The 24,654-nt window shown below is 31.9% G+C and overlaps 4 protein-coding genes across 6 annotated transcripts; all 4 read right to left on the minus strand.

Moving 5' to 3' along the window:
* Positions 1-2,498: 2,498 nt before the first annotated feature.
* LOC144839976 (C-type lectin BjL-like) lies at positions 2,499-4,627 on the minus strand. Its single transcript, XM_078695583.1, has 3 exons — positions 4,587-4,627; positions 3,332-3,527; positions 2,499-2,921 (listed from the first exon to the last, which is right to left on the minus strand). The coding sequence occupies exons 2-3, from the start codon at positions 3,505-3,507 to the stop codon at positions 2,582-2,584; spliced, it is 516 nt and encodes a 171-aa protein (XP_078551709.1). The 5' UTR covers positions 3,508-3,527; positions 4,587-4,627; the 3' UTR covers positions 2,499-2,581.
* Positions 4,628-8,234: 3,607 nt separating this feature from the next.
* On the minus strand, positions 8,235-10,876 carry LOC144839974 (perlucin-like protein). 2 transcript variants are annotated; one of them, XM_078695579.1, is made up of 3 exons: positions 10,836-10,876; positions 9,271-9,466; positions 8,235-8,809 (listed from the first exon to the last, which is right to left on the minus strand). In XM_078695579.1, exons 2-3 carry the CDS (start codon positions 9,444-9,446, stop codon positions 8,467-8,469), a joined length of 519 nt encoding a protein of 172 aa, XP_078551705.1. In that variant the 5' UTR covers positions 9,447-9,466; positions 10,836-10,876; the 3' UTR covers positions 8,235-8,466. The 2 variants fall into 2 exon arrangements, with proteins under 2 accessions (XP_078551705.1, XP_078551706.1); XM_078695580.1 differs by having other exon boundaries at positions 9,271-9,463; positions 10,836-10,854.
* Positions 10,877-14,018: 3,142 nt separating this feature from the next.
* LOC144839975 (echinoidin-like) lies at positions 14,019-19,609 on the minus strand. Of its 2 annotated transcripts, none has more exons than XM_078695582.1 (3): positions 19,487-19,609; positions 15,264-15,456; positions 14,019-14,462 (listed from the first exon to the last, which is right to left on the minus strand). In XM_078695582.1, exons 2-3 carry the CDS (start codon positions 15,437-15,439, stop codon positions 14,123-14,125), a joined length of 516 nt encoding a protein of 171 aa, XP_078551708.1. In that variant the 5' UTR covers positions 15,440-15,456; positions 19,487-19,609; the 3' UTR covers positions 14,019-14,122. The 2 variants fall into 2 exon arrangements, with proteins under 2 accessions (XP_078551708.1, XP_078551707.1); XM_078695581.1 differs by lacking the exon at positions 19,487-19,609 and adding an exon at positions 17,423-17,463.
* A 1,118-nt stretch (positions 19,610-20,727) lies between these two features.
* LOC144839980 (echinoidin-like) lies at positions 20,728-23,055 on the minus strand. The gene is made up of 2 exons (XM_078695588.1): positions 22,877-23,055; positions 20,728-21,458 (listed from the first exon to the last, which is right to left on the minus strand). The coding sequence occupies exons 1-2, from the start codon at positions 23,038-23,040 to the stop codon at positions 21,128-21,130; spliced, it is 495 nt and encodes a 164-aa protein (XP_078551714.1). The 5' UTR covers positions 23,041-23,055; the 3' UTR covers positions 20,728-21,127.
* Positions 23,056-24,654: the final 1,599 nt, after the last annotated feature.

Below are 24,654 nucleotides of genomic sequence, written 5' to 3' on the forward strand. Positions count from 1 at the left end.
GGGCATATCAATGAATTAAACAAATAAAAATGAAGATGTTAGATTAAATTATAACTTATTCGTGGCCCGGGTACTGTATACGAAGCCAGTTCGGTAAATTGTGAATTATAAACTAAAGGTGGTAAAACTATAGAAAATGATAAAATAATTTAACCATGAACTTTTTACATTTATAGGTCCATGATTATGATAGTGCTGTCTTCCGTTACGTCAAGACAAAACAAAAGTTACGGCAAAGGTAAAAGAAAATGTTTAAAATAATCTATAAAATTAAAAACAATAACAAATTATTGCAATTATAGAAAATACTCACTGCTTCTTCAAAGAAAATGTTGCTGATGAGTTGAGCAAAATGTTGCTACTGAAATAATTCATTAATAATGAATTACTTATATATCTTCTCAGTACAATGAGGGCATTGTTATTTTCTTTAGGAGACAGGTGTGCAACAAAAATTACTGTTTGGATTAATTTTGTAGAAAATTACATGAATAATGGAATAGCAGAATATTGCATGTAATAATTTATTTCAGGTGTCGTGTACTGATACAATAACATAATCACGAAAAAGTGCCATCCACGTGGCGGTTTGTCAAGATAATATTATCTTGTCAAGTTGACATAGTATTTATATTTTTGTCGACAGAGTAACCATTTATGTCGACATGACGAGATAGATTATCTTGCCAAAGTTAAAAGAGTGTATGTTGACATAACGAGATCGATTCTCTTGCCAGAAATAAACCCCCAAAAATAATGTTTTCACTATAAATGGTTAAATTCAACCAACAACCCATTGGCTGGCAGCCAATTTGACTATTTAAACAAATTTAAATTACAGTTTTTAGGTAAAATATATATATTTATTCCATCCAATTTTTGATCGATGTGGATAACTATTATGTCTATGGTGTACTTGCTACCCGAAATATAATATGAAACAAGAGAATATATTTTTCGATTTTCTGATGATGATATTGGTGAGGTAAAACGTAACTTCTGCGGTGAACCTCCCAACAAGTACGGATCGGCTCTCCGGTGTTTGCTGCTGGACTTGCTGAACTCATTGGAAATGATATTGATAATTAATATTACCATGCTAAATTCTTTTGAAGAAAGTACACAACTGTTAGTTCAATTTGGACGTGGATTTTATATGGTATATTTTTGTTTTCATTGCGGTACAAAATCAGAATATTTTTTTTAAAATTAAATAATTATTTAACAGACGCTAGATAGTTATTAAATGAATATAGCATAAATAAATAAATACAAATCATAATAAATAAATAGAAATAAAAGATGTCATTGAAAAGCAATTGAACTTTTTTTCCACACCTGGCTTTTAAAATTAAATTCAATGAAACACATGCTAATGTCCTACGGAAACTGCTAATTTGGAATAGAAAAAGATGGATGTATTTTTAGTAAAGTGAACTTGGCAAAATAATCTATCTCTTCATGTCGACATGCAAGAAATCGAACTTAACAACAAAACGTTCTTAAAACTAGTGTAGAAATTCTCTGTTTTTTCTTTACAGTATGTTGAAGAGGTACGGTGACAGCAGAACAATTGGCGATGGAAAACGTTGGCAAAATGGATCCAAGGCGACATTTAGAAAAGCAAGTACTGATGACCGCAAATATTGTACAATGCTAATAGTCTATGTTAAATACTGTAGTCTCTAAATAACCGTTAAAAGTAACTATATAGAACAACTGTACAAAATAGCTTCAAATTTCATTATGGTAGAATCAATTATCATCGTGTCTCCCAAAAAAGAAGGCAGTCATATAGTTCCCTTCACACTGATCTGATGCGTTGGGTATTTACATAACGCAGTGTTCTACAGTATAATATACTTCATGATTACTGTCTCCATCGAGTAGATATAAATAGTTTAAATAAACTAATTGAAAAATGAAACAGAGAAGTTACAGTTCACCTGAAGTAACTCATCGTTCTTCTGCATGCATTCCTTTTACATATAGTAGCATTTTAAAGCTCTGTCTACACTATCAAACTAGTTTGACAAAAATTGTGCGATGTGCCCAAATATGGTAGTGATATATCTAAATATGGTAGTAACATGACATCATCGTCACCATATGAGAACATCACATTTGTTGTCAAATAAAATGTGATAGTGTAGACAGAGCTTTGTATAAGTTAAATTTTTTTTCACAGATTACTTTTTTAAGTTTAACGGAAATATTTTCAATAAGTATGGCTTGGACACACAGGAATAATTCCGAGACCCTGGAGAATCTTTTAAACGTACTTCAAAAGAAAGCATTAGTTTTAGATCTTTGGTCTATGAATTCCATACGAGTACACGAGTTTTAGTTCAAATGAGTTTAATGTGCAAACAGACCTTTAGGCCTATTAAACCTATGACTAGGTTCATATTCACACAATTCCATCTGAAACCCACTGAAAAGAATACAAACACGAACAAAAATATATGATAGTACAGTTATCATGCAATCGTATCCATTTATTACTTTTTATTTCTAACAGGTGAAATTCACTAAATATTTGTAAAAATCATGAACTACAATCTAATTTTATATTCATGTTCTAATAATTATTCTGTGGAAGTTTGCAAACATAACCTTGTACAGCGTTGCATTGTTTATCATCCCATATCGTCTGTAAACCACCTCGGTTCCATACTGTAACGCAGTCTTGGTTACCACTATGATTGTCAGGTTGATTTCGATCCCAGTTTGTATAAGTTGCCAACTGATTAGTGTCACTCCATCTCCATGTACCCTCGTATCTTGCATCGGTCAAACCAATCCAGTAGGTAGCATACGGTTTACGGGTTACCAATCCGTCAGTAGCTGAATTCCAAAGTATTGAAACAAATTTGTTTTCTCCTCTACTCCGGATGGACACCAGGTGTCCCCTTGTAAACCTGATGGAAATGGTTATTTTGCTTTATTTGTAGACATTTATACACATTTTGTATATAAAACTTACTCCAAATAGGTAATTCACGAATCAACGTTTCAATGACTTCGATCATAATCCTGATAATGATCCAATAAAGATCAATTCATTGAATAAGTATTTAAAATAGGTTTTATTAAACATTAATATTCACTACTTATAAATGTGTGAAGCTTGCTATGCCTCCTTCGCCTCATTTATAATAAAATCGAATTTAAGGAAAATTACGTAATTAAGAAGTAAAAAAAAATGACACTAGTATTTGCATCTAAAATTACGTCCAAGATATCAAAATGTGAAACACAATTATTTACGAACCTTTGTTGGGCGAGGCATAGACCTGATTTCATTGAAAAATAAATTAGTTATACTAACCAGTTTCTGTAGCGTTGGCATTTGTTCTCAGCTTGTTTCCAAGTTAACTTTTCCGCAAAGATTCGGTAACAATTGCCTTGGTAAGGAACCCAAAAGATAGGACATGGTTGACACGACTCTGAAGTAGGCAGTGCTGCAGCGATGAGCACGAACATAACGACAAGCGTGACCTTCATTTTGAGATTGTAAAAGTCTACTGTATACATTAAAAAAAACAAAAAAATATAAAAAAAACTGAAATATAAGGATTTGTAGAAAAAGCGAAATCAATATAATGTTGTTCACATTTACTAAACGAAAGCGTAAACATATAATAATAATTTTTTTTGATAACTCAGTGACTAGATATTTGAAAATCTATGAAATCATGTGTACTTTGAACGGAACGTTGTCCTCATCATGAGAAGACTTTTGTTCTAAACTGCAGCTGAGACTTTAAAAAATCATAGTTGTTTTCAGATGAGATATGTTGTTCACACAGCTACCATGAAAAAGTCAACTTTGTTAAAGAGGCAGCCAACTGCAAGCTAAAAACAAATCATATGGCCTATAATACTACTCATTCTATATATATATATTTTGATTACTTCTAAGGTTTCAGGCAATTTTAATGATAATAATAATAATAATATTTATTTCCACAAATAATAAAGCAAAATACAGAGTAGCATAATACTGTAAATATACAACTGATAATGAACATAAATAATATAGATTCAGAGTTGATTAAAATCTATGACATAATAAATGTTAACACATTTAAAACTTCTTATGAAATCCAAAAAACTGTAAGTAAAAACTTTATAAGTGGAAGGTCAAAAATAATAATGAATGTAATATATTGTACAACTGTCTGTGGTGTTTTTGAAAACGAATTTAATATTAAACCGGTGTGCAAAAACTCTTGTATACTATATACCTCAATTATTGTTGACACTTTAACATTTAGGGCATATCAATGAATTAAACAAATAAAAATGAAGATGTTAGATTAAATTATAACTTATTCGTGGCCCGAGTACTGTATACGAAGCCAGTTCGGTAAATTGTAAATTATAAATTAAAGGCGGTAAAACTATAGAAAGTGATAAAATAATTATTTTAACCATGGACTTTTTACATTTATAGGTCCATGATTATGATAGTGCTGTCTTCCGTTACGTCAAGACAAAACACAAGTTACGGTAAAGATAAAAGAATAATGTTTAAAATAATCTATAGAATGATAAAAACAACAATTATAGAAAATACTCACTGCTTCTTCAAAGAAAATGTTGCTGATGAGTTGAGCAAAATGTTGCTACTGAAATAATTCATTAATAATGAATTACTTATATATCTTCTGAGTACAATGAGGGCATTGTTATTTTCTTTAGGGGACAGGTGTGCAACAAAAATTACTGTTTGGATTAATTTTGTAGCAAATTACATGAATAATGGAATAGCAGAATATTGCATGTAATAATTTATTTCAGGTGTCGTGTACTGATACAATAACCTAATCACGAAAAAGTGCCATCCACGTGGCGGTTTGTCAAGATAATATATCTTGTCAAGTCAGCATAGTATTCATATTTTTGTCGACAGAGTAACCATTTATGTCGACATGACGAGATAGATCATCTTGCCAAAGTTAAAAGAGTGTATGTTGACATAACGAGATCGATTCTCTTGCCAGAAATAAACCCCTAAAAATAATGTTTTCACTATAAATGGTTAAATTCAACCAACAACCCATTGGCTGGCAGCCAATTTGACTATTTAAAAAAATTTAAATTACAGTTTTAGGTAAAATATATATATTTATTCCATCCAATTTTTTATCGATGTGGATAACTATTATGTGTTTGTCTATGGTGTACTTGCTACCCGAAATATAATATGAAACAAGAGAATATAAATTTCGATTTTCTGATGATGATATTGGTGAGGTAAAACGTAACTACTGCGGTGAACCTCCCAACAAGTACGGATCTGCTCTCCGGTGTTTGCTGTTGAACTCATTGGAAATGATATTGATAATTAATAATACCATGCTAAATTCTTTTGAAGAAAGTACACAACTGTTAGTTCAATTTGGACGTGGATTTTATATAGTATAATTTTGTTTTCATTGCGGTACAAAATCAGAATTTTTTTTTTTTAATTAAATAATTATTTAACAGACGCTAGATAGTTATTAAATGAATATAGCATATAAATAAATACAAATCCTAATAATTAAAACACATAAAATACAAAATAAATACAAATAAAAAAATGTCACTGAATAGCGATAGAAATTCTTGCCGCATCTGGCCTTAAATTCAACGAATGAAGCATATGTACGAAATAGGTCTATAATTATTTAGAATCCATTCATTATTTATGTATTTATTTATTTATCCATTATTTATTATCGGTTATTTTTAGCAGACGCTAGATAGTTATTAAATAAATATAGCATTTATAGCAAATAATAATTAAAACACATAAAATACAAAATAAATAGGCCTACAAATAAAAGATGTCATTGAAAAGCAATATAACTTTTTGCCACACCTGGCCTTGAATTCGAATTAGGCCTGTAATTATTTAGAATCCATCTATTATTTATAAACACGGCATCTAGTCGATTTTCTTTCAAGTTATATTGCTAATGGTTTATAGTGAGTTTTGTATCGTATAAATAAATACAAATCATAATAATTAAAACACATAAAATACAAAATAAATACAAATAAAAGATGTCATTAAAAAGCAATAGAACTTTTTTTCCACACCTGGCTTTTAAAATTAAATTCAATAAAACAAATGCTAATGTCCTTCGAAACTGCGAAGTTGGAATAGAAAAAATAGATGTACTTTTTAGTGAAGTGAACTTGGCAATATAATCTATCTCTTCATGTCGACATGCAAGCAATCGAACTTAGCAAGAAAATGTTCTTAACTAGTGTAGACATTTGCCTCTCTGTTTTCTAGAAGAAGTACGATGACAGCAGAAACAATTAGCGGTGGAAAACGTTGGCAAACTGGATCCAAAGTGACGTACATTTAGAGCATGTTGAAGTACTGATGACCGCAAATATTGTACAATGCTTGGAGTCTATGTTACTATAGTCTCCAAATAAACCGTTAAAAGTAGCTAAAACTCTCAACAAATTAAATTATATAGAACAACTGTACAAAATAGAAGTAAGCTTTAAATTTCATTATGGTAGAATCAATTATCATCATGTCTCCCAAAACTTCGTTTTATTAGAGTATAACTCCGTTTTTTGAGAAACCCCTATTCGTAGGACACCCTTATTAGGAGAAGATATTCCAATAAAACAAAAAATGGTTACCGTACTATAAAAAGTTTAACATTAAATCCAAGCCCTATTGAGGTGTTCTCTTAAGCTAAGTCTACACTACCAAACTTTAATATGTGACAACAAAATGTGATGTGTCCATATATGTAAATGATAATTACTACCATATTTAGGCATATCATTACCATATTGGGCACATCATCACACTTCTTTTTGTCAAACTAGCTTGATAGTGTAGACAGAGCTTTGAAATGTTACTGTATGTAAAGGGAAGGCATGCTGAAAACGATGATTTACTACAGGTGAACTGTAACTTCTCTGTTTCATTTTTCAATTAGTTCATTTAAATTACTTATATCTACTCGATGGAGACAGTATTCATGAAGTATGTTATACTGTAGAACACTACGTTATGTAAATACCCAACGCATCAGTATGAATGGAACTATGACTGCCATCAACATATTTTACAACGTCAAAGTTTACTTGTTGACAAAGAATGTAAAATATATTTACGTCGGTCATCAATAATAAAGTTTATAAAATAAAACTAAAAAAAAACCCCGATTTTATGTTTATCATTTAGAAATAAATTTTCTTCAAAATAAACGACGTAAATTATTTGTTAGGCCTAAAGACGTTACTTGGTGAATACTGCTATGAAAGCAATCTGAAAATTTAGCATTGCCTAAATATTCAAATTATGATAATGATAACGAACATCAAAGCAATATTAAGCACCGCAGTGATCAGGTAGATGCTGCACTCGAACCTCCACTCCAGTAACAGTCAAATGAGCAAATATGTAAATATGATAGGGATGAGGTGTAAATGTGGTGTTGGATTATGCTTGGTTCTTGACTTTCTGAATTGGCCTTTAGAGAGGCAGAGCAAGAATGTAAGCGCAACGTAGTAAATGATTTGATCAATTCCAAGTATACTGTCGCTGTCATTGTCAAACGTTCTTGCGTTGCGTCTCTAGTGTGAACAACGATTCTGTCTACGGCAATAAAAGCAATGTGCACAATTCCTGATTATTCAATTCCAGATTCCATTAACAAATGAACAGTACAACAGAAATGATACAAAAAATGTCTTCCGGAATTTTTTGAAAATAATATAAAGTAAATTGGTGAAAACCGAGTTACGCAATTTCAACATTTTTTTCTAAAGCTATGTCTACATTATCAAACTAGTTTGACAAAAAGGTGTGATGTGCCCAAATATGGTAGTGACACACCTAATGATCTCAAATCATCATGTCCATATATGAGCACATCACATTTGTTTGTCATATAAAGTTTGACAGTGTAGATAGAGCTTTATACAAGTTACATTTCTTTCACAGATTACTGTTTTAAGTTTAACGGAAAATGTTTTAAATTAAGTATGTCCTGGGCTGACGGGATTATGTCCCAGACCCGGGGAAATGAATCTAATAAAAGTACTATGAAAGAAATTCCATTACACACATTTCGATTAAAATGGATACTGTTCACCTTTATATATACCTATAACCAATATTAGGTTCATATTCAAACGTATTTCATCCCTCCTACTGAAAAGGACTACAAACACAAACAAAACAAAGTATGATAGCACAGTTATCATGCAATAGTATCCATTTATTACTTATTTTTAACAGGTGAAATGAACTAAATATTTGTGAATATCATAAACTAAAATATCATTTTATATTCATATTTTAATAATTAAAACGCAAAACCATTTCAAAATGTTATCATGCAATCGTATTCATTTATTACTTTATATTTTGAACAGGAAACATTTACGCAATATATGAAAATATCATGAACTAATTTCTAATTTTATATTCATATTTTAATAATTATTCTGTCGAAGTTTGCACACATATCCTTGCTTAACGGTGCAAGCTTCATCATTCCATGTCGTCTTCAAACCACCTCGATTCCATACTGTAGCACAGTCTTCGTTACCATGGTTGTTTGGTTCATTTTTATACCAGTTTGTATAAGCTGCCAACCTATTGTTGTTGCTCCATCTCCATTTACCCTCTTGGTATTTACCCTTATCGGTCAAACCAATCCAGTAAGTGGCATACTGTCCACGAGTTACCAAACTGTCAGTAGCTGAATTCCAAAGTATTGAAACAAATTTGTTTTCTCTCCTACTCCGGATGGACACCAGGTGTCCCCTTGCAAACCTGATGGAAATTTTTATTTTGCTTTAGTTGTAGACATTTATACACATTTTGATGTCATCATTTTGTATATAAAACTTACTCAAATAGGTAAGTCACGAATCAACGTTTCAATGACTTCAATCATAATCCTGATAATGATCCAATAAAGATCAATTCGTTGAATTTTGAGTAATTTTTATATTATTAAATATTAATATTTCCTTGTTTAAAATGAGTAAACCGTGATATGCCTCCTTCGCCTCATTTATAATAAGATCGAATTTTAAGGAAAATTAAGTAATTGTTAGGAAGAAAAAAAAAATGACACTAGTATTTTGTTTTTACAAATATTAAATTATGTATTATTAGTGTATTTGCATCTAAAATTACGTCCAAGATATCAAAATGTAAAAAACAATTATTTAAGAACCTTTGTTGGCAAGGCATAGGCCTGATTTCATGGGAAAAAGAATTATACTAACCAGGTTCCGAAGCGTTTGCATTTGTTCTCAGCTTCTTGCCAATTTACTTTTTCCGCAAAGATTCGGTAACAATTGCCTTGGTAAGGAACCCAAAAGATAGGACATGGTTGACACGACTCTGAAGTAGGCAGTGCTGCAGCGATGAGCACGAACATAACGACAAGCGTGACCTTCATTTTGAGATTGTAAAAGTCTACTGTATACATAAAAAAAAACCAAAAAATATAAAAAAAACTGAAATATAAGGATTTGTAGAAAAAGCGAAATCAATATAATGTTGTTCACATTTACTAAACGAAAGCGTAAACATATAATAATTATTTTTTTGATAACTCAGTGACTAGATATTTGAAAATCTATGAAATCATGTGTACGTTGAACGGAACGTTGTCCTCATCATGAGAAGACTTTTGTTCTAAACTGCAGCTGAGACTTTAAAAAATCATAGTTGTTTTCAGATGAGATATGTTTTTCACATAGCTACCATGAAAAAGTCAACTTTGTTAAAGAGGCAGCCAACTGCAAGCTAAAAACAAATCATATGGCCTATAATACTTACTCATTCTATATATATATTTTTTGATTACTTCTAAGGTTTCAGGCAATTTTAATGATAATAACAATAATAATAATAATAATATTTATTTCCACAAATAATAAAGCAAAATACAGAGTAGCATAATACTGTAAATATACAACTGATAATGAACATAAATAATATAGATTCAGAGTTGATTAAAATCTATGACATAATAAATTTTAACACATTTAAAACTTCTTATGAAATCCAAAAAAACTGTAAGTAAAAACTTACAGATTGTACTTCTGTAAGCTAAACAAGGCCATATACATGGCTGGCACAGTCGCATGCGCAAATTTGAGTTAGTGTTTTTACTGACCGACTGACTAACCGACATAGTGAACTATAGAGTCGCGTTTGCATGCAACTAAAAACAAAGCATATGGCCTACATACTATACTCTTTTTTTTATTAAACCAAAATGTATTTTAGACAAAATGGAATATTGAAAACATAAATTGGAGTGATGTTTGAATAAAGAAGGTGAACAATTGGGAAAAAAACCTAAAACTGTTTTTACTAATTACAGCTTTATAAGTGGAAGGTCAAAAATAATAATGAATGTGATATATTGTACAACTGTCTGTGGTGTTTTTGAAAACGAATTTAATATTAAACCGGTGTGCAAAAACTCTTGTATACTATATACCTCAATTATTGTTGACACTTTAACATTTAGGGCATATCAATGAATTAAACAAATAAAAATGAAGATGTTAGATTAAATTATAACTTATTCGTGGCCCGAGTACTGTATACGAAGCCAGTTCGGTAAATTGTAAATTATAAATTAAAGGCGGTAAAACTATAGAAAGTGATAAAATAATTATTTTAACCATGGACTTTTTACATTTATAGGTCCATGATTATGATAGTGCTGTCTTCCGTTACGTCAAGACAAAACACAAGTTACGGTAAAGATAAAAGAATAATGTTTAAAATAATCTATAGAATGATAAAAACAACAATTATAGAAAATACTCACTGCTTCTTCAAAGAAAATGTTGCTGATGAGTTGAGCAAAATGTTGCTACTGAAATAATTAATTAATAATGAATTACTTATATATCTTCTCAGTACAATGAGGGCATTGTTATTTTCTTTAGGGGACAGGTGTGCAACAAAAATTACTGTTTGGATTAATTTTGTAGCAAATTACATGAATAATGGAATAGCAGAATATTGCATGTAATAATTTATTTCAGGTGTCGTGTACTGATACAATAACCTAACCACGAAAAAGTGCCATCCACGTGGCGGTTTGTCAAAAAAATATATATTGTCAAGTCAACATAATATTCATATTTTTGTCGACAGAGTAACCATTTATGTCGACATGACGAGATAGATTATCTTGCCAAAGTTGAAAGAATGTATGTTGACATAACGAGATCGATTCTCTTGCCAGAAAAAACCCCTAAAATAATGTTTTCACTATAAATGGTTAAATTCAACCAATTTGAGTATTTAAAAAAAAATTTAAATTACAGTTTTCAGGTAAAATATACATATTTATTCCATCCAATTTTTGATTGATGTGGATAAATATTATGTGTTTGTCTATGCTGTACTTGTTACCCGAATTATATGAAACAAGAGAATATATTTTTCGATTTTCTGATGATGATATTGGTGAGGTAAAACGTAACTACTGCGATGAACCTCCCAAAAAGTACGGATCTGCTCTCCGGTGTTTGCTGCTGAACTTCCTGAACTCATTGGAAATGATATTGATGATTAATTATACAATGCTAAATTCTTTTGAAGAAAGTACACAACTGTTAGTTCAATTTGGACGATGTGAATTTTATATGGTAGATTTTTTTTGATTGCGGTACAAAATCAGAATTTTTTTTTTTTTAATTAAATAATTATTTAACAGACGCTAGATAGTTATTAAATGAATATAGCATATAAATAAATACAAATCCTAATAATTAAAACACATAAAATACAAAATAAATACAAATAAAAAATGTCACTGAATAGCGATAGAAATTCTTGCCGCATCTGGCCTTAAATTCAACGAATGAAGCATATGTACGAAATAGGTCTATAATTATTTAGAATCCATTCATTCATTATTTATTTATTTATCCATTATTTATTATCGGTTATTTTTAGCAGACGCTAGATAGTTATTAAATAAATATAGCATTTATAGCAAATAATAATTAAAACACATAAAATACAAAATGAATACAAATAAAAGATGTCATTGAAAAGCAATATAACTTTTTGCCACACCTGGCCTTAAATTCGAATTAGGCCTATAATTATTTAGAATCCATCTATTATTTATAAACACGGCATCTAGTCGATTTTCTTTCAAGTTATATTGCTAATGCTTTCTAGTGAGTTTTGTATCGTATAAATAAATACAAATCATAATAATTAAAACACATAAAATACAAAATAAATACAAATAAAAGATGTCATTAAAAAGCAATAGAACTTTTTTTCCACACCTGGCTTTTAAAATTAAATTCAATAAAACAAATGCTAATATCCTACGGAAATTGCGAAGTTGGAATAGAAAAAATGGATGTACTTTTTAGTGAAGTGAACTTGGCAAAATAATCTATCTCTTCATGTCAACATGCAAGCAATCGAACTTAGCAAGAAAACGTTCTTAACATTAGTGTAGACATTTGCCTCTCTGTTTTCTAGAAGAAGTACGATGACAGCAGAAACAATTAGCGGTGGAAAACGTTGGCAAACTGGATCCAAAGTGACGTACATTTAGAGCATGTTGAAGTACTGATGACCGCAAATATTGTACAATGCTTAGGGTCTATGTTACTGTAGTCTCCAAATAAACCGTTAAAAGTAGCTAACACTAACAACAATTTAAACTATATAGAACTAACTGTACAAAATGGAAGTAAGCTTCGAATTTAATTTTTATGGTAGAATCAATTATCATCATGTCTCCCAAAACTTCGTTTTACTAGAGTATAACTCCGTTTTTAAAGAAACCTTTATACATAGGAATAAAACAAACAATGGTTACTATAAAAAGTTTAACATTAAAGCCAAGCCCTATTGAGATGTTCTCTTAAGCTCTGTCTACACTACCAAACCTTAATATGTGACAACAAAATGTGTTGTGCCCATATATGGAAATAATGATCACTACCATATTTAGCCATATCACTATCATATTTGGGCACATCATCACACCTTTTTTTGTCAAACTAGCTTGATAGTGTAGACAGATCTTTGAAATGTTACTGTATGTAAAGGGAAGGCATGCTGAAAACGATGATTTACTACAGGTGAACTGTAACTTCTCTGTTTCATTTTTCAATTAGTTTATTTAAACTATTTATATCTACTCGATGGAGACAGTATTCATGAAGTATGTTATACTGTAGAACACTACGTTATGTAAATACCCAACGCATCAGTATAAAGGGAACTATGACTGCCATCACAGGTCCGAGTAAGCCGGCAAATAAATTACATTACACAAAAATGTACATTTTTTAATCTCGAGGGTCTAATCTTTCCATCTCTTGTGGTAATATACAGTCATGCTTATGTAAAGTTTCCTTTGAGTACATACATACTTATTTATCAATGTACTGTTTAATAATGAAATAGAATTAAAAAATTAACATTACACAAATGATATACATTCTTTATTCTCGTAGGTCTAGTATTTCCATCTCATGTGTTCATATACGCAACAGATGTGTAACAGCAACCGTTCTTCTTTTGAACGAACAGGCAGGGGAGCGAGAGAGAGAGAGCTAGTTAAGGCCTAGGAGTACAGTGTATATGCATGGTAGATGCAGGTGGTGGTGGTGTGTGAAGAAGAATACGCGAAGGCAATCACGTGAATTGTGAACAACTAATGAATTATTCATGTTAATTTGGTGACGTTACATAAGGGATCCCCAACTTATGTACGAAAAAAAAAAATCGCGGCCTGGACTCACGGGATTAATTCCGAGACCCTGGAGAATCTTATAAACGTACCACAAAATAAATCATTAGTTTTAGATCTTTGGTCTATGCATTCCATACGAGTACACGAGTTTTAGTTCAAATGAATTTAATGTGCAAACAGACCTTTAGGGCTATAAACCTATGACTAGGTTCATATTCACACAATTCCATCTGAAACCCACTGAAAAGAATACAAACACGTATGATAGAACAGTTATCATGCAATCGTATCCTTTTATTACTTTTTATTTTTAACAGGTGAAATTCACTTAATATTTGTAAAAATCATGAACTACAATCTAATTTTATATTCATGTTCTAATAATTATTCTGTGGAAGTTTGCAAACATAACCTTGTACAGCGCTACATTGTTTATCATCCCATATCGTCTGTAAACCACTTCGGTTCCATACTGTAACGCAGTCTTGGTTACCACTATGATTGTCAGGTTGATTTCGATCCCAGTTTGTATAAGTTGCCAACTGATTAGTGTCGCTCCATCTCCATGTACCCTCGTATCTTGCATCGGTCAAACCAATCCAGTAGGTGGCATACGGTTCACGGGTTACCAATCCGTCAGTAGCTGAATTCCAAAGTCTTGAAACAAATTCGTTTTCTTCCTTACTTCGAATGGACACAAGATGCCCCTTTGCAATCCTTTGATTAAAAAGGTAATTTTACTTTATTTGTAGACATTAATACAAATTAACCAATAAATGTATCCATTTTGTATGTAAACCTTATTCCGTTTGGACTTCGATCACCATCCTGAAAATGGTTCATTAAAGATCGAAACGTTGAATCAGGACGTTCCTACTGTATTTAGAGTATGTTTATACTATTTTATTAAACATTAATATTCACTTTGTTTGTCTTGTGTGAGTTTACGTTTATATAAATTCTCAGTTAGGAATACATTGTATACAGTATATATGTACATTTGTGACAATTAAAGTAAGTGTTTAAAGTAGTTAAAATACATGTATAATAATAATAATAATATGATAATAATAATAATAAGATACTTGAATTCAGTATTAAACATATTTGTTTTCATTTGAAACTTTAGATACGATGTTAATTAAAATGTAAAAATGAAAGATGGCGGTAAAATAAATACATTAATATTCACTAGTCAAAAATGAGGCTTTGTATTCATCCACCTTATTTATAAGATTGAATTTAAGAACAACTATGTAATTGTTAAAAAGTAAAGTATAATAATAAAGAACTCCAAAATAACTGAGAATATTAGTGTTTTGTGACAGTCACGAGCAAAGTTATGTCCATTGATAAAGTATATTTATAAATAAATATTAAATCATGTATTATTAGTGTATTTCCATCTAAAGTTGCGTCCAAGATATTAACATTTTAAACATAATTATTTAAGAAGCCTTTGTTGGGCGAGGCATAATTGTAGGCCTGATTTTATCGAAATAATTTTGTTATACTAACCAGGTTGTGAAACTTTGGCATTTGTTCTCAGCTTCTGTCCAAGTTAATGTTTCCGCAAAGATTCGGTAGCAATTGCCTTGGTAAGGAACCCAAAAAATAGGACATGGTTGACACGACTCTGCAGTAGGCAGTGCTGCAGCGATGAGCACAGACATAGCAATAATCGTTACTTTCATTTTAAGTGTGTGAAAGCCTATACATAAAAAAAAAAAAAAAAATCCAGATATAATTATTTGATAAAGATTTATAGATCTTATTTTACGTTAAAAAGAAGAAATTCAATTAACAATTACAATATTTATTTGATGGAAAACTCAATGACTAGATATTCGAAAATCTATGAAATCATTTTTACATTACTGTGTACGCTGAAAAGATGAGTTTTATTGGTCACACAACCACTAAGAAAGAGCCAATTTCATAAAAGAAGCAAGCCATCGCCAAACATAGAGCCTATACTACTCCTTCTTTATTAAAGCAACATGTACTAATTCTTAGATTTTAGGCAAAATAGAATATTGCATTCAATACTCAAAACATAAAATTGGAGTGATGTTGGATTAAAGAAGGTGAAAATAAAAAAAATTGGTTAAAAATGTTGAAAAACGGCGAGAAATATTTAAAAATGGTGAGAAACGGTGATAAAATGTGAAAAATAATTTAAATAAAAAACATTGATAGATGTTAAAAATTGCTGAAAATGTTTAAACATTTATATTTGCCTCCAAGAAGTAATAATATCCAGTGTCAAAATAACGAAAAATATGAATGTGAGTTAGTGTTTACCGACCGACCAACTGACCGAAATTGCTGAAAATGTTGAAAAATTTGTAAAAAGATTTATATTTGTCTCCAAGTATTAATAGCCACTGTTAAAATAACGAAAAACTATGAATATGAGTGTTTACCGACTGACCGACCGACCGAAATTGCCGAAAATGTAAAAAAAAAATGTTGAAGCATAAAAAAAGCCTCCAAGTATTAATATCCATTGTCAAAATGACGAAAAAATAATAATTTAAGTTAGTGTTTACCGAAATTTAGTGTTTACCGACCGACCGACATAGTAAGCTATAGAGTCTAAAAATGGGGATTATATGTCATAGAAATGGATTACAAAAATAAGGTGAAGATGTTAGATTAAATTATAATGTATTAGTTTCACAAGTTCTGTATATGAAGCACGTTCGGGTCGCGATATTTCTTTTCGGACCCGTCATGAAACGTCACAAAATAAACATTCATATCCATAAGGTGTGACGTAAGAATTGAGCTAACTACAATTCGCTAATGCAAACAATTTCTTTCGAGCCGTCTGTGTAGTCGAGTCGATAAGACTATGGCCTTTATATGTCGATGTACGGGGTTCGACTCCCATGAGCTACTTCTTTTACTTTATAGTTAGAGAGATTATTTTGAGGGTTAGGTTTAGTTATATTTAGGAAGTAGTTCGGCTATCTTTCACATGGGGTCCCCAACTTATGTACGAAAAAAATCGCGTTCGGGTCACTTGTGAACTACAAGGTGTATATATATATATATAGGCAAAGAACATTAATTCTAAACCGCCCGGTGATATACTGAAATTTAATTAATTAATTTGAAACGATAAAGATGAGGAAATCTGTGAGAATGAGAAAAAGTCGCCCCAACCGAGACTCGAACTCGGACCGCCTGCTTGATATGCAGATGTCCTAACCATTAGACCACTGGGGCTTTCATGGTATTGTTCAAACTCGATTGGATAGCAACTCTTTAACATTCTCGGCGTGGTACATATATATATATATATATAAACAAATATATATATATATATAAATCATACTGTAAATTATAGAAACAGTGCTCATATTCGGAATCAATGATGTTGCTACGCAACATTATTGATTTATATATATATATATATATATATATGGCTGCAGTTGCGTTCTCAAATTTAAGTTAGTGTTTACCGACGGACAAACCGACTCACATAATGATAAAACATAGTGGTAAAACTATAGAAAATCATAAAAGAATTGATCCATGGACTTTCGAATGTATAGGTCCATGATTATGTTACGTCAGGACAAAACAGTACGGTAAAAGTCAAATAAATGTTTAAAATAATCTATAAAATTAAAAACAATAAAAAATGATTGCAATTTTAGAATACTCACTGCTTCTTCAAAGAAAATGTTGCTGATGAGTTAAGAAAATTGTTTCTAATGAAATTAATCATTAATGAATTACTTATATATCTTATCATTGGAGGTCATTGTTAATCTCTTTAGGGGTGAGGTGTGTATAATATTCCTGTTTGGATTAATGTATTAGCCGCATGCCCTGGTGCACATTCAATTAATAATGTAATAATGTAGTTCAAGTGTTGTGTACTTATAAAATAACTTAGCCCCGGCAAAGTAGGTCTATAACTTACGGTACCAAGAAATCGAATTAAGCAAGAATACGTTCTTAACATTATTGTAGACATTTGGCCTCTTTTATTTTATTTGAGTTTGTTGAAGAAGAAGAACAATTGGCGGTGAAAAACGTTTACAAACTGGATCCAAAGTCACATTTAGAAGAGCATGTTGAAGTACATACGACCGAAAATAATATTGTACAATGCGTAGTGTCTATGTTAAATAAACCGTTACATGTAGATAACACGCAATAACTTATATTAAACTGGTACTGGTACTGGTTCAAATAACCGTCTCACAGAGACATCTGGTAGCCATTGACTTAAAGTTGGCATTTGGATGTGTTACTTTTAAATGTACAGTACGAGAGTGACTATATGGAACTAACTTTACAAATGAGCACACCATTCAAGTAAGCTTCACATTTCATGATTGTGTTGTTTTACACGTACTTTTATACTGTTCTTAGTACAACGTTCGTTGACATTCTCTTTAGGTGTAAACAGTTTAAAATAATCTTTTTCCTGTAATGTGTACATAACGACTTACATTTTCCTTAGGTTGATACTTAATCTTCACACGAAGTACAGCAAAATGGCTCAAATATTATTTACACCGACAGACACATTTGCTACAGCGATAACCAAGGTTTACGTTACGGATTAAAAAGTATGTTAGGCCTACACAAATCATTTAATTGTAAAGTAACTTATGTGATTGTGTATGTCATGCAAATGGAATTGTATGAGTCGACTATCATTGTTATCTTTCCTTTTTTTAAATTATGCCACTTTACACAAAATATTTACACAAGTTCTGTCATGTAAGTCTGTAGTCTATATAAACCTGATCATCTAACGACAGACACATTTGCTACAGCGATAACCACGGTTTACGTTACGGATTAAAAAGTATGTTAGGCCTACACGAATCATTCAGTTGTAAAGTAACTTATGTGATTGTGTATGTCATGCAAATGGAATTGTATGAGTCGACTATCATTGCTATCTTTCCTTTTTTCTGTATTAATTATGCCACTTTACACAAAATATTTACACAGGTTTTGTCATGTAATTCTGCAGTCTAATTAAACCTAATGACAAACACATTTGCTACAGCGATAACCACGGTTTACTTTACGGATTAAAATTATGTTAGCCCTACACGAATCATTCAATTGTAAAGTAACTTACGTAATTGTGTATGTCAATTACAAATGAAATAATTGTTGTAAGTAATTTTTTATTGAAATCTATTTTTGCTACATCACTAATATAGAAAGTACTAATGTTTGCCACATTTTTTATCATATTTAACATAATAACAATTGACGTATCAACGCTTTGCTGTGAAAAAGGAAAAACCATTATTTGATAATTTCATTTATTTATTTGCATTTTCTTTGCACTGCATTTTACTACATGTTCGAAAGCAGCCACTGTGCCATGTATTTATTAAGCTAAACATATCATTGAATATCTAACGTCAATGACGTATTGACGCAAAGTGCTGTATTTCGTAATCAAAGTTATCACGACGCAACAGTGCTGCAAATATCTCAGGTTTGATTCCACGCAGGTGGGGGCAAACAAAATTATTGGAAGGGCATTTTCTTGCGTTACGCGACCAGTGGGAACCAAGCTTTAATTTAAAGATGATTGATCAAAAAACGCCGCGCACAAAGGTGAATTTGAAAACTAAGCGTCGCTATCGAATACATGTGACGACTAGGCCCCTGAATTAGGAACCCTAAGTAGTTCTGACATAGGCGAGCACAATGGAAAAACTTCGGGAAAGATCTCCGCCTTGGATACCTACCTCATCTAACTCAGATGTACTGCGAAACGTAGATTTGATAACATTAGTTCTTACTATTACGATATTGTTCCATATTTCTCTATAGGACGATATTATGGAGGGTTTTAAAGCGAAAAGGTGGGTTTCATCGGTAGATGTTTAAGCCTCGGCGGTAAAGTTGTTCAATTAGTTCCGGGTTCACGGTGAGTCATCACCTTGCAACTTCCTGGTTTCAACTAAGTTGGCCGTTGGCGGCGATAGCCAATTTACTCTTTTTTATTTTCGTACCGCGCGTGTGAAGGTACAGTAGTTAGCAAAATAAAAATTATAGGCTGCAAATTAATAAAGATCAAAATAAAAATATTCATTGTTGTTGTTGAGTAAGCTGGTAGGACTGTATAACTGTGCGCTATCTATGTCCCGTTAGGACCCAGGCATACTTCTGCCAATGTTGTAGGCCTAGCCGTCTAAGTCTTCCTTCTTAGGCCGAAACGGCCCATTGTGTCGCGTAAGTTAGTTTCAAAAGAAGTTTAAACTACATAATGTATTAATTATACCAATTAGGATGGTATTTATTTGAATAAATACCACCTAAATAGAACATCACTTAGAATAAGTCTATTAAACGCCCACCCACATTATACACACAATTGTATTATATTAATTTATAACACAATTATACTATTTGTAGTAGAATTCATCGGACTGTTATCTATAATTTACCAAGCATTTGTTATTCTTTTTTACCACTTTGCATATACTACTAGAGAATTTTATTTGATTATAAATGTTACCATATTATCAAAACTAAAAAAATAAAACCCTCGAAGCACCTCCCTGAAATGAACTCCGCCTCCCCACACCTCCACCCTATAAGGGCCCTACCAAATACTATACTTTACCACTTTTTTAATAATCTAAGACACTGTGAAACAGAGTAGGGTTAGTTTTACAAATATCAAGCATTTCAATAATGTTAACCGACCGAAAATGTCCAGGCCAGAACGTCTTGCTTTCTAAAGCCTTTTTACCCGAGTCATTTTAACATTCCGAGAACCATCGTCTACACTTCCTAGAGAGGGGAGCGAGCGAAGCGAGCTCACCCTAGTGAATATAATTTATGACGTTGACTATCTTGTTTAGGCTTTAGTTTTCTTTGACGCGTATATCGGGACAATCCTAGTGCCATCACTGAAACAAACTTTCAGACTCAAGAAATGTCGAGGTTCCAACCTACTGACAAGGACTACAAAACACACACATGCTATGCATATTTATTTATTAGGCTACTTCGTTAGTAAATCAAAGAGAATGTATTAATAGGTGATATATAGCATGAACTATTGTCTTGTTAGAATTGTGTAACTGTGGGTCTACACGTTTTCAAAGTATCAATCAATTAATAATACTCACAAAATCTTGAACCATATTATGATTCATATACCTCCATTTTGTTAGTAGGCCAAAGGCAATGATGTTAGATTGCCTTGGTGTAGGCCTAAGCCTAATTTTAAATTAAATAAATTAGGCTTACGTGAATAATCTGCACGCACACGTTAATTGTGAAAGTGATATAAATTTATGAAAAGGAAAACAATCTTTAACCTATAAATTGTCAAAATCAAAAGTTCTAAAATCTATGATGTTAAGCCTATTTTATATTTACTGTGAAACTTTGCAAACATAACCATGGCGTTCTGAACATGGGATATCGTTCCACTTCTCCTGGGAATTATTTTTGTCCCATACTGATGCACAGTCTTCTTGGCCTTTGTAGTTGTTTGGTTCACCTCTATCCCAATTTGTATAAGTTGGAGACCTGTTGCCGTCACTCCATAAAAATCTACCCTCGTGTGTTGAGTCGGTCAAACCGATCCAGTAGCTGGTAACTGAATCGGTGGTTGTCAATCCATGAGTTGCTGTATTCCAAAGTCTTGAAACAAAATGGTTTTCATCCGTGTTCCGGATGCACACGAGATGTGCGTTACGAGCCCTTAGATTAATAAAAAAAAGAGTATATTTTTAAGTTTTGGGATTTGTATCCAGAGGCCTAGAAATGAGTACAAATGTAGACGGTTTCTATTATGCCCCTACCATTATTTTTAATGTTGAGACCTAATGATTGTTTAAGTTAAAAATACTAAATTGAGAGTGCAGAAATGACACGGTGCAATTCCAAACCTCCTTTCTTCGTAAAAAGTTATTTTATTTTAATTTCCCAACCAACAGTAAACTCAAGGTTCACTACTTATAGACAAAAATCTTACATAAAACAAATAAATATTCTACTACAGTAATGTTACAAAATGTACGAACATTATTGAAAAACTCCAGATTTTGTAAAGGATTAGTTTCAATTGGTTTTCACAGGCGTCTTGAGCACTTTGGTGGATAAGCGTCTAACAAATCTTATTATATGTTATCACTTTTTTTTTATCCCCATTGCAATCAGAACTTAGTAGTTCAACTAGTATCAAGAATATGTACATACCAACCCAGTGAAGAGATATTAATCTGGAACCCATGCCTATGATTTTCTAGACACTAGCATGTGCACCAAAACGGCACATTCATTGCTATCATTAAATACATTCTAAATTATTGAGATTTCTCTTCCAGACATTATTTTGTGAAAATATTTGTCATTGCCTAGTTCTACAAAAGAATTGTGGTCTGTCTGTGTAGTGAGTTTTGGGTTCCAGTTTGTATTAGCCAAATGTAAAAACCTAAAGCATTATTGACTAAGATTATAGATCTAAGTCAATTTGTCGTCAACTAGGGAAACAGGCAATTTTCTCTTAAGCATGGTTCACACTAGAACGGAACGCAGCGACGTATCGACGCAAAGTTCTGTATTGCGTAATCACAAGTGAGAACCGACGACGCAATAGTGCTGCAAGCATCGCAGGTTTTGATTTCACGCAGGCAGGGGCAAACACAATGATTGGAAGGGCATTTTCTTACGTTGCGTAGATTGCGTTACGTTGCGTCCCTAGTGAGAACCAAGCTATTTTCAAAAAGGAAAGCAATCCTGGTGGTCCCTTATGAAAGGTAATCAAAACTTATAGTATTTGCAGAATTTTACAACGAAAAAAACATTGCTTTTTTCTTCTCTACGATTTTTTTTATAAGGTGATATTTATAATACATTGTTATAATGGATGGAAATTTGAGTGGTGATTCCCCTCCCCCTCCTACCACCGGACTATAAGTGTGATTGTCATTCGTTTAATACATTCATTTTAACCTTTCTTGCATCATCGGCAAATATTAAAGCATCTGCAGTGGGTAAAAATGATGGGAACAGAATATCATTAACAAAGATTGTGTCGACCAAATTTCAAACACCGTTGTTTTACTTGTGCAGCCTCTCTACTCTACTATAGAATTCTAATAGTAACAAATACCCACCAGTTTTGGCATTTTCTCTCGGCTTCACCCCAGGTTACTTTTTCAGCAAAGATTCGGTAGCAACTGTTTATGTAAGGAACCCAGTATTTAGGACAACCACAAGTCGCCTGCATAGTAGGCACTATTAGTGCTGCGATAAACACAATATACAGCATCATCTTCATTATGAGTGTCGATATGTATGCCTATAAAATTCACAATATTTACGATAAACTATATAAAAAAACTCTATAAATGAGGATAGCCCATTCGCAAGGGAAACGAAAACAGACATTTTTACTGAAATATCCTGATAGTTTGCTTAAACAGAAATCTAAATCCTAGAATTGCATACACTGTTCGAAACATACACAAATCTAGGGCCTTGGCCTCCTAGTTTAACCCAGGTCTATAATAATGTTCACCAATCACGAGCGAGTTCCATTGTTTGGTTGGGCCTACGACTCGACTCTGGTTGCCGGCGGACAATTTCACATTAGATGAATGAAGTTTTACAGTAGTACAGTACTGGGACATGCAACAGTGACACATGCGTGATATGGATGGGCCTGTTATGGTCGCTTGACATGAAACAGCGCAGCAGTTTCTTGTCGTTAGACATGAACCGTACGAGAATCGGGTGATAATATAATGTTGTACACACAACGATGAGCACGAACATAACAATCACTTTCATTTTGAGTTTGTAGAGATATATATAGAAAAACAAAGACATTCAATAATATAATGTTGTACACATTTTACTAAAATAAAGAGTAAATATATATAATAGCAATTTTGTTGTGTTTTTTGTGGATACAGATAATTTTTGATAGATATTCGAAATAAGCATAAAATCTATGAAATTATTATAGGCCTACATTAGTTTGTACGCTAAACCTACGATCCGTTAAAAAATTAAAATTGTTTCCAGGTGGTATATCTTGTACCAAGAAAGTGTCAACTTTGTAAAAGAGACAGTCAACCTCGAAGCATACTATTTCTGTTAATGCTTCTTGTGAACTTTATTCAATCATAATACTTATTTCAAGTCATAATAATGATACCATGATAACGTGTAGTACAGTGATTTGTTTCGAGAGAAAAATGTATAGATTTATAAAGATATAATACACTGATTATTACAATAATGATAACAAGTATAGAATGCAAATACTCACTTTGTTTTTTCGACGAAATTTACCAGTTGGTTTCAGCAAAATCTTGTCAATAAAATTGAATGAATGAATGATGTTGTTGTTTTACACCTACTTTTATACTGTTCTTAGTACAACGTTCATTGACATTCTCTTTAGTTTAAAATAATCTTTTTCCTGTAATGTGTACATAACGACTTTAATTTTCCTTAGGTTGACACTTATTTTCCACATGAAGTACAGCAAAATGGCTCCAATATTAATTACACCGACAGACAAATTTTCTACAGCGATAACCAAGGTTTACGTTACGGATTAAAAAGTATGTTAGGCCTACACGAATCATTAAATTGTAAAGTAACTTATGTGATTGTGTATGTCATGCAAATGGAATTGTATTAATCGACTATCATTGTTATCTTTCCTTTTTTTTAAATTATACCACTTTACACAAAAGATTTACACAAGTTTTGTCATGTAAGTCTGTAGTCTAAATACACCTGAGCATCTAACGACAAACACATTTGCTACAGCGATAACCACAGTTTACTTTACGGATTAAAGAGTATGTTAGGCCTACACGAATCATTCAATTGTAAAGTAACTTACGTAATTGTGTATGTCAATTACAAATGAAATAAT

Source organism: Antedon bifida, chromosome 4, assembly GCF_963402885.1.
Source record: "Antedon bifida chromosome 4, ecAntBifi1.1, whole genome shotgun sequence".
Taxonomy (NCBI): domain Eukaryota; kingdom Metazoa; phylum Echinodermata; class Crinoidea; order Comatulida; family Antedonidae; genus Antedon; species Antedon bifida.

Coding starts and splice junctions, on each gene's coding strand:
- LOC144839980 (XM_078695588.1), bottom strand. CDS start 23,040: ATGAAGATGATGCTGTATATTGTGTTTATCGCAGCACTAATAGTGCCT. Junction 21,459..22,876: donor GAGAGAAAATGCCAAAACTG/GTGGGTATTTGT, acceptor TATTAATCTAAG/GGCTCGTAACGCACATCTCG.
- LOC144839974 (XM_078695579.1), bottom strand. CDS start 9,446: ATGAAGGTCACGCTTGTCGTTATGTTCGTGCTCATCGCTGCAGCACTG. Junction 8,810..9,270: donor TGCAAACGCTTCGGAACCTG/GTTAGTATAATT, acceptor AATTTCCATCAG/GTTTGCAAGGGGACACCTGG.
- LOC144839975 (XM_078695582.1), bottom strand. CDS start 15,439: ATGAAAGTAACGATTATTGCTATGTCTGTGCTCATCGCTGCAGCACTG. Junction 14,463..15,263: donor TGCCAAAGTTTCACAACCTG/GTTAGTATAACA, acceptor TTTTAATCAAAG/GATTGCAAAGGGGCATCTTG.
- LOC144839976 (XM_078695583.1), bottom strand. CDS start 3,507: ATGAAGGTCACGCTTGTCGTTATGTTCGTGCTCATCGCTGCAGCACTG. Junction 2,922..3,331: donor TGCCAACGCTACAGAAACTG/GTTAGTATAACT, acceptor CATTTCCATCAG/GTTTACAAGGGGACACCTGG.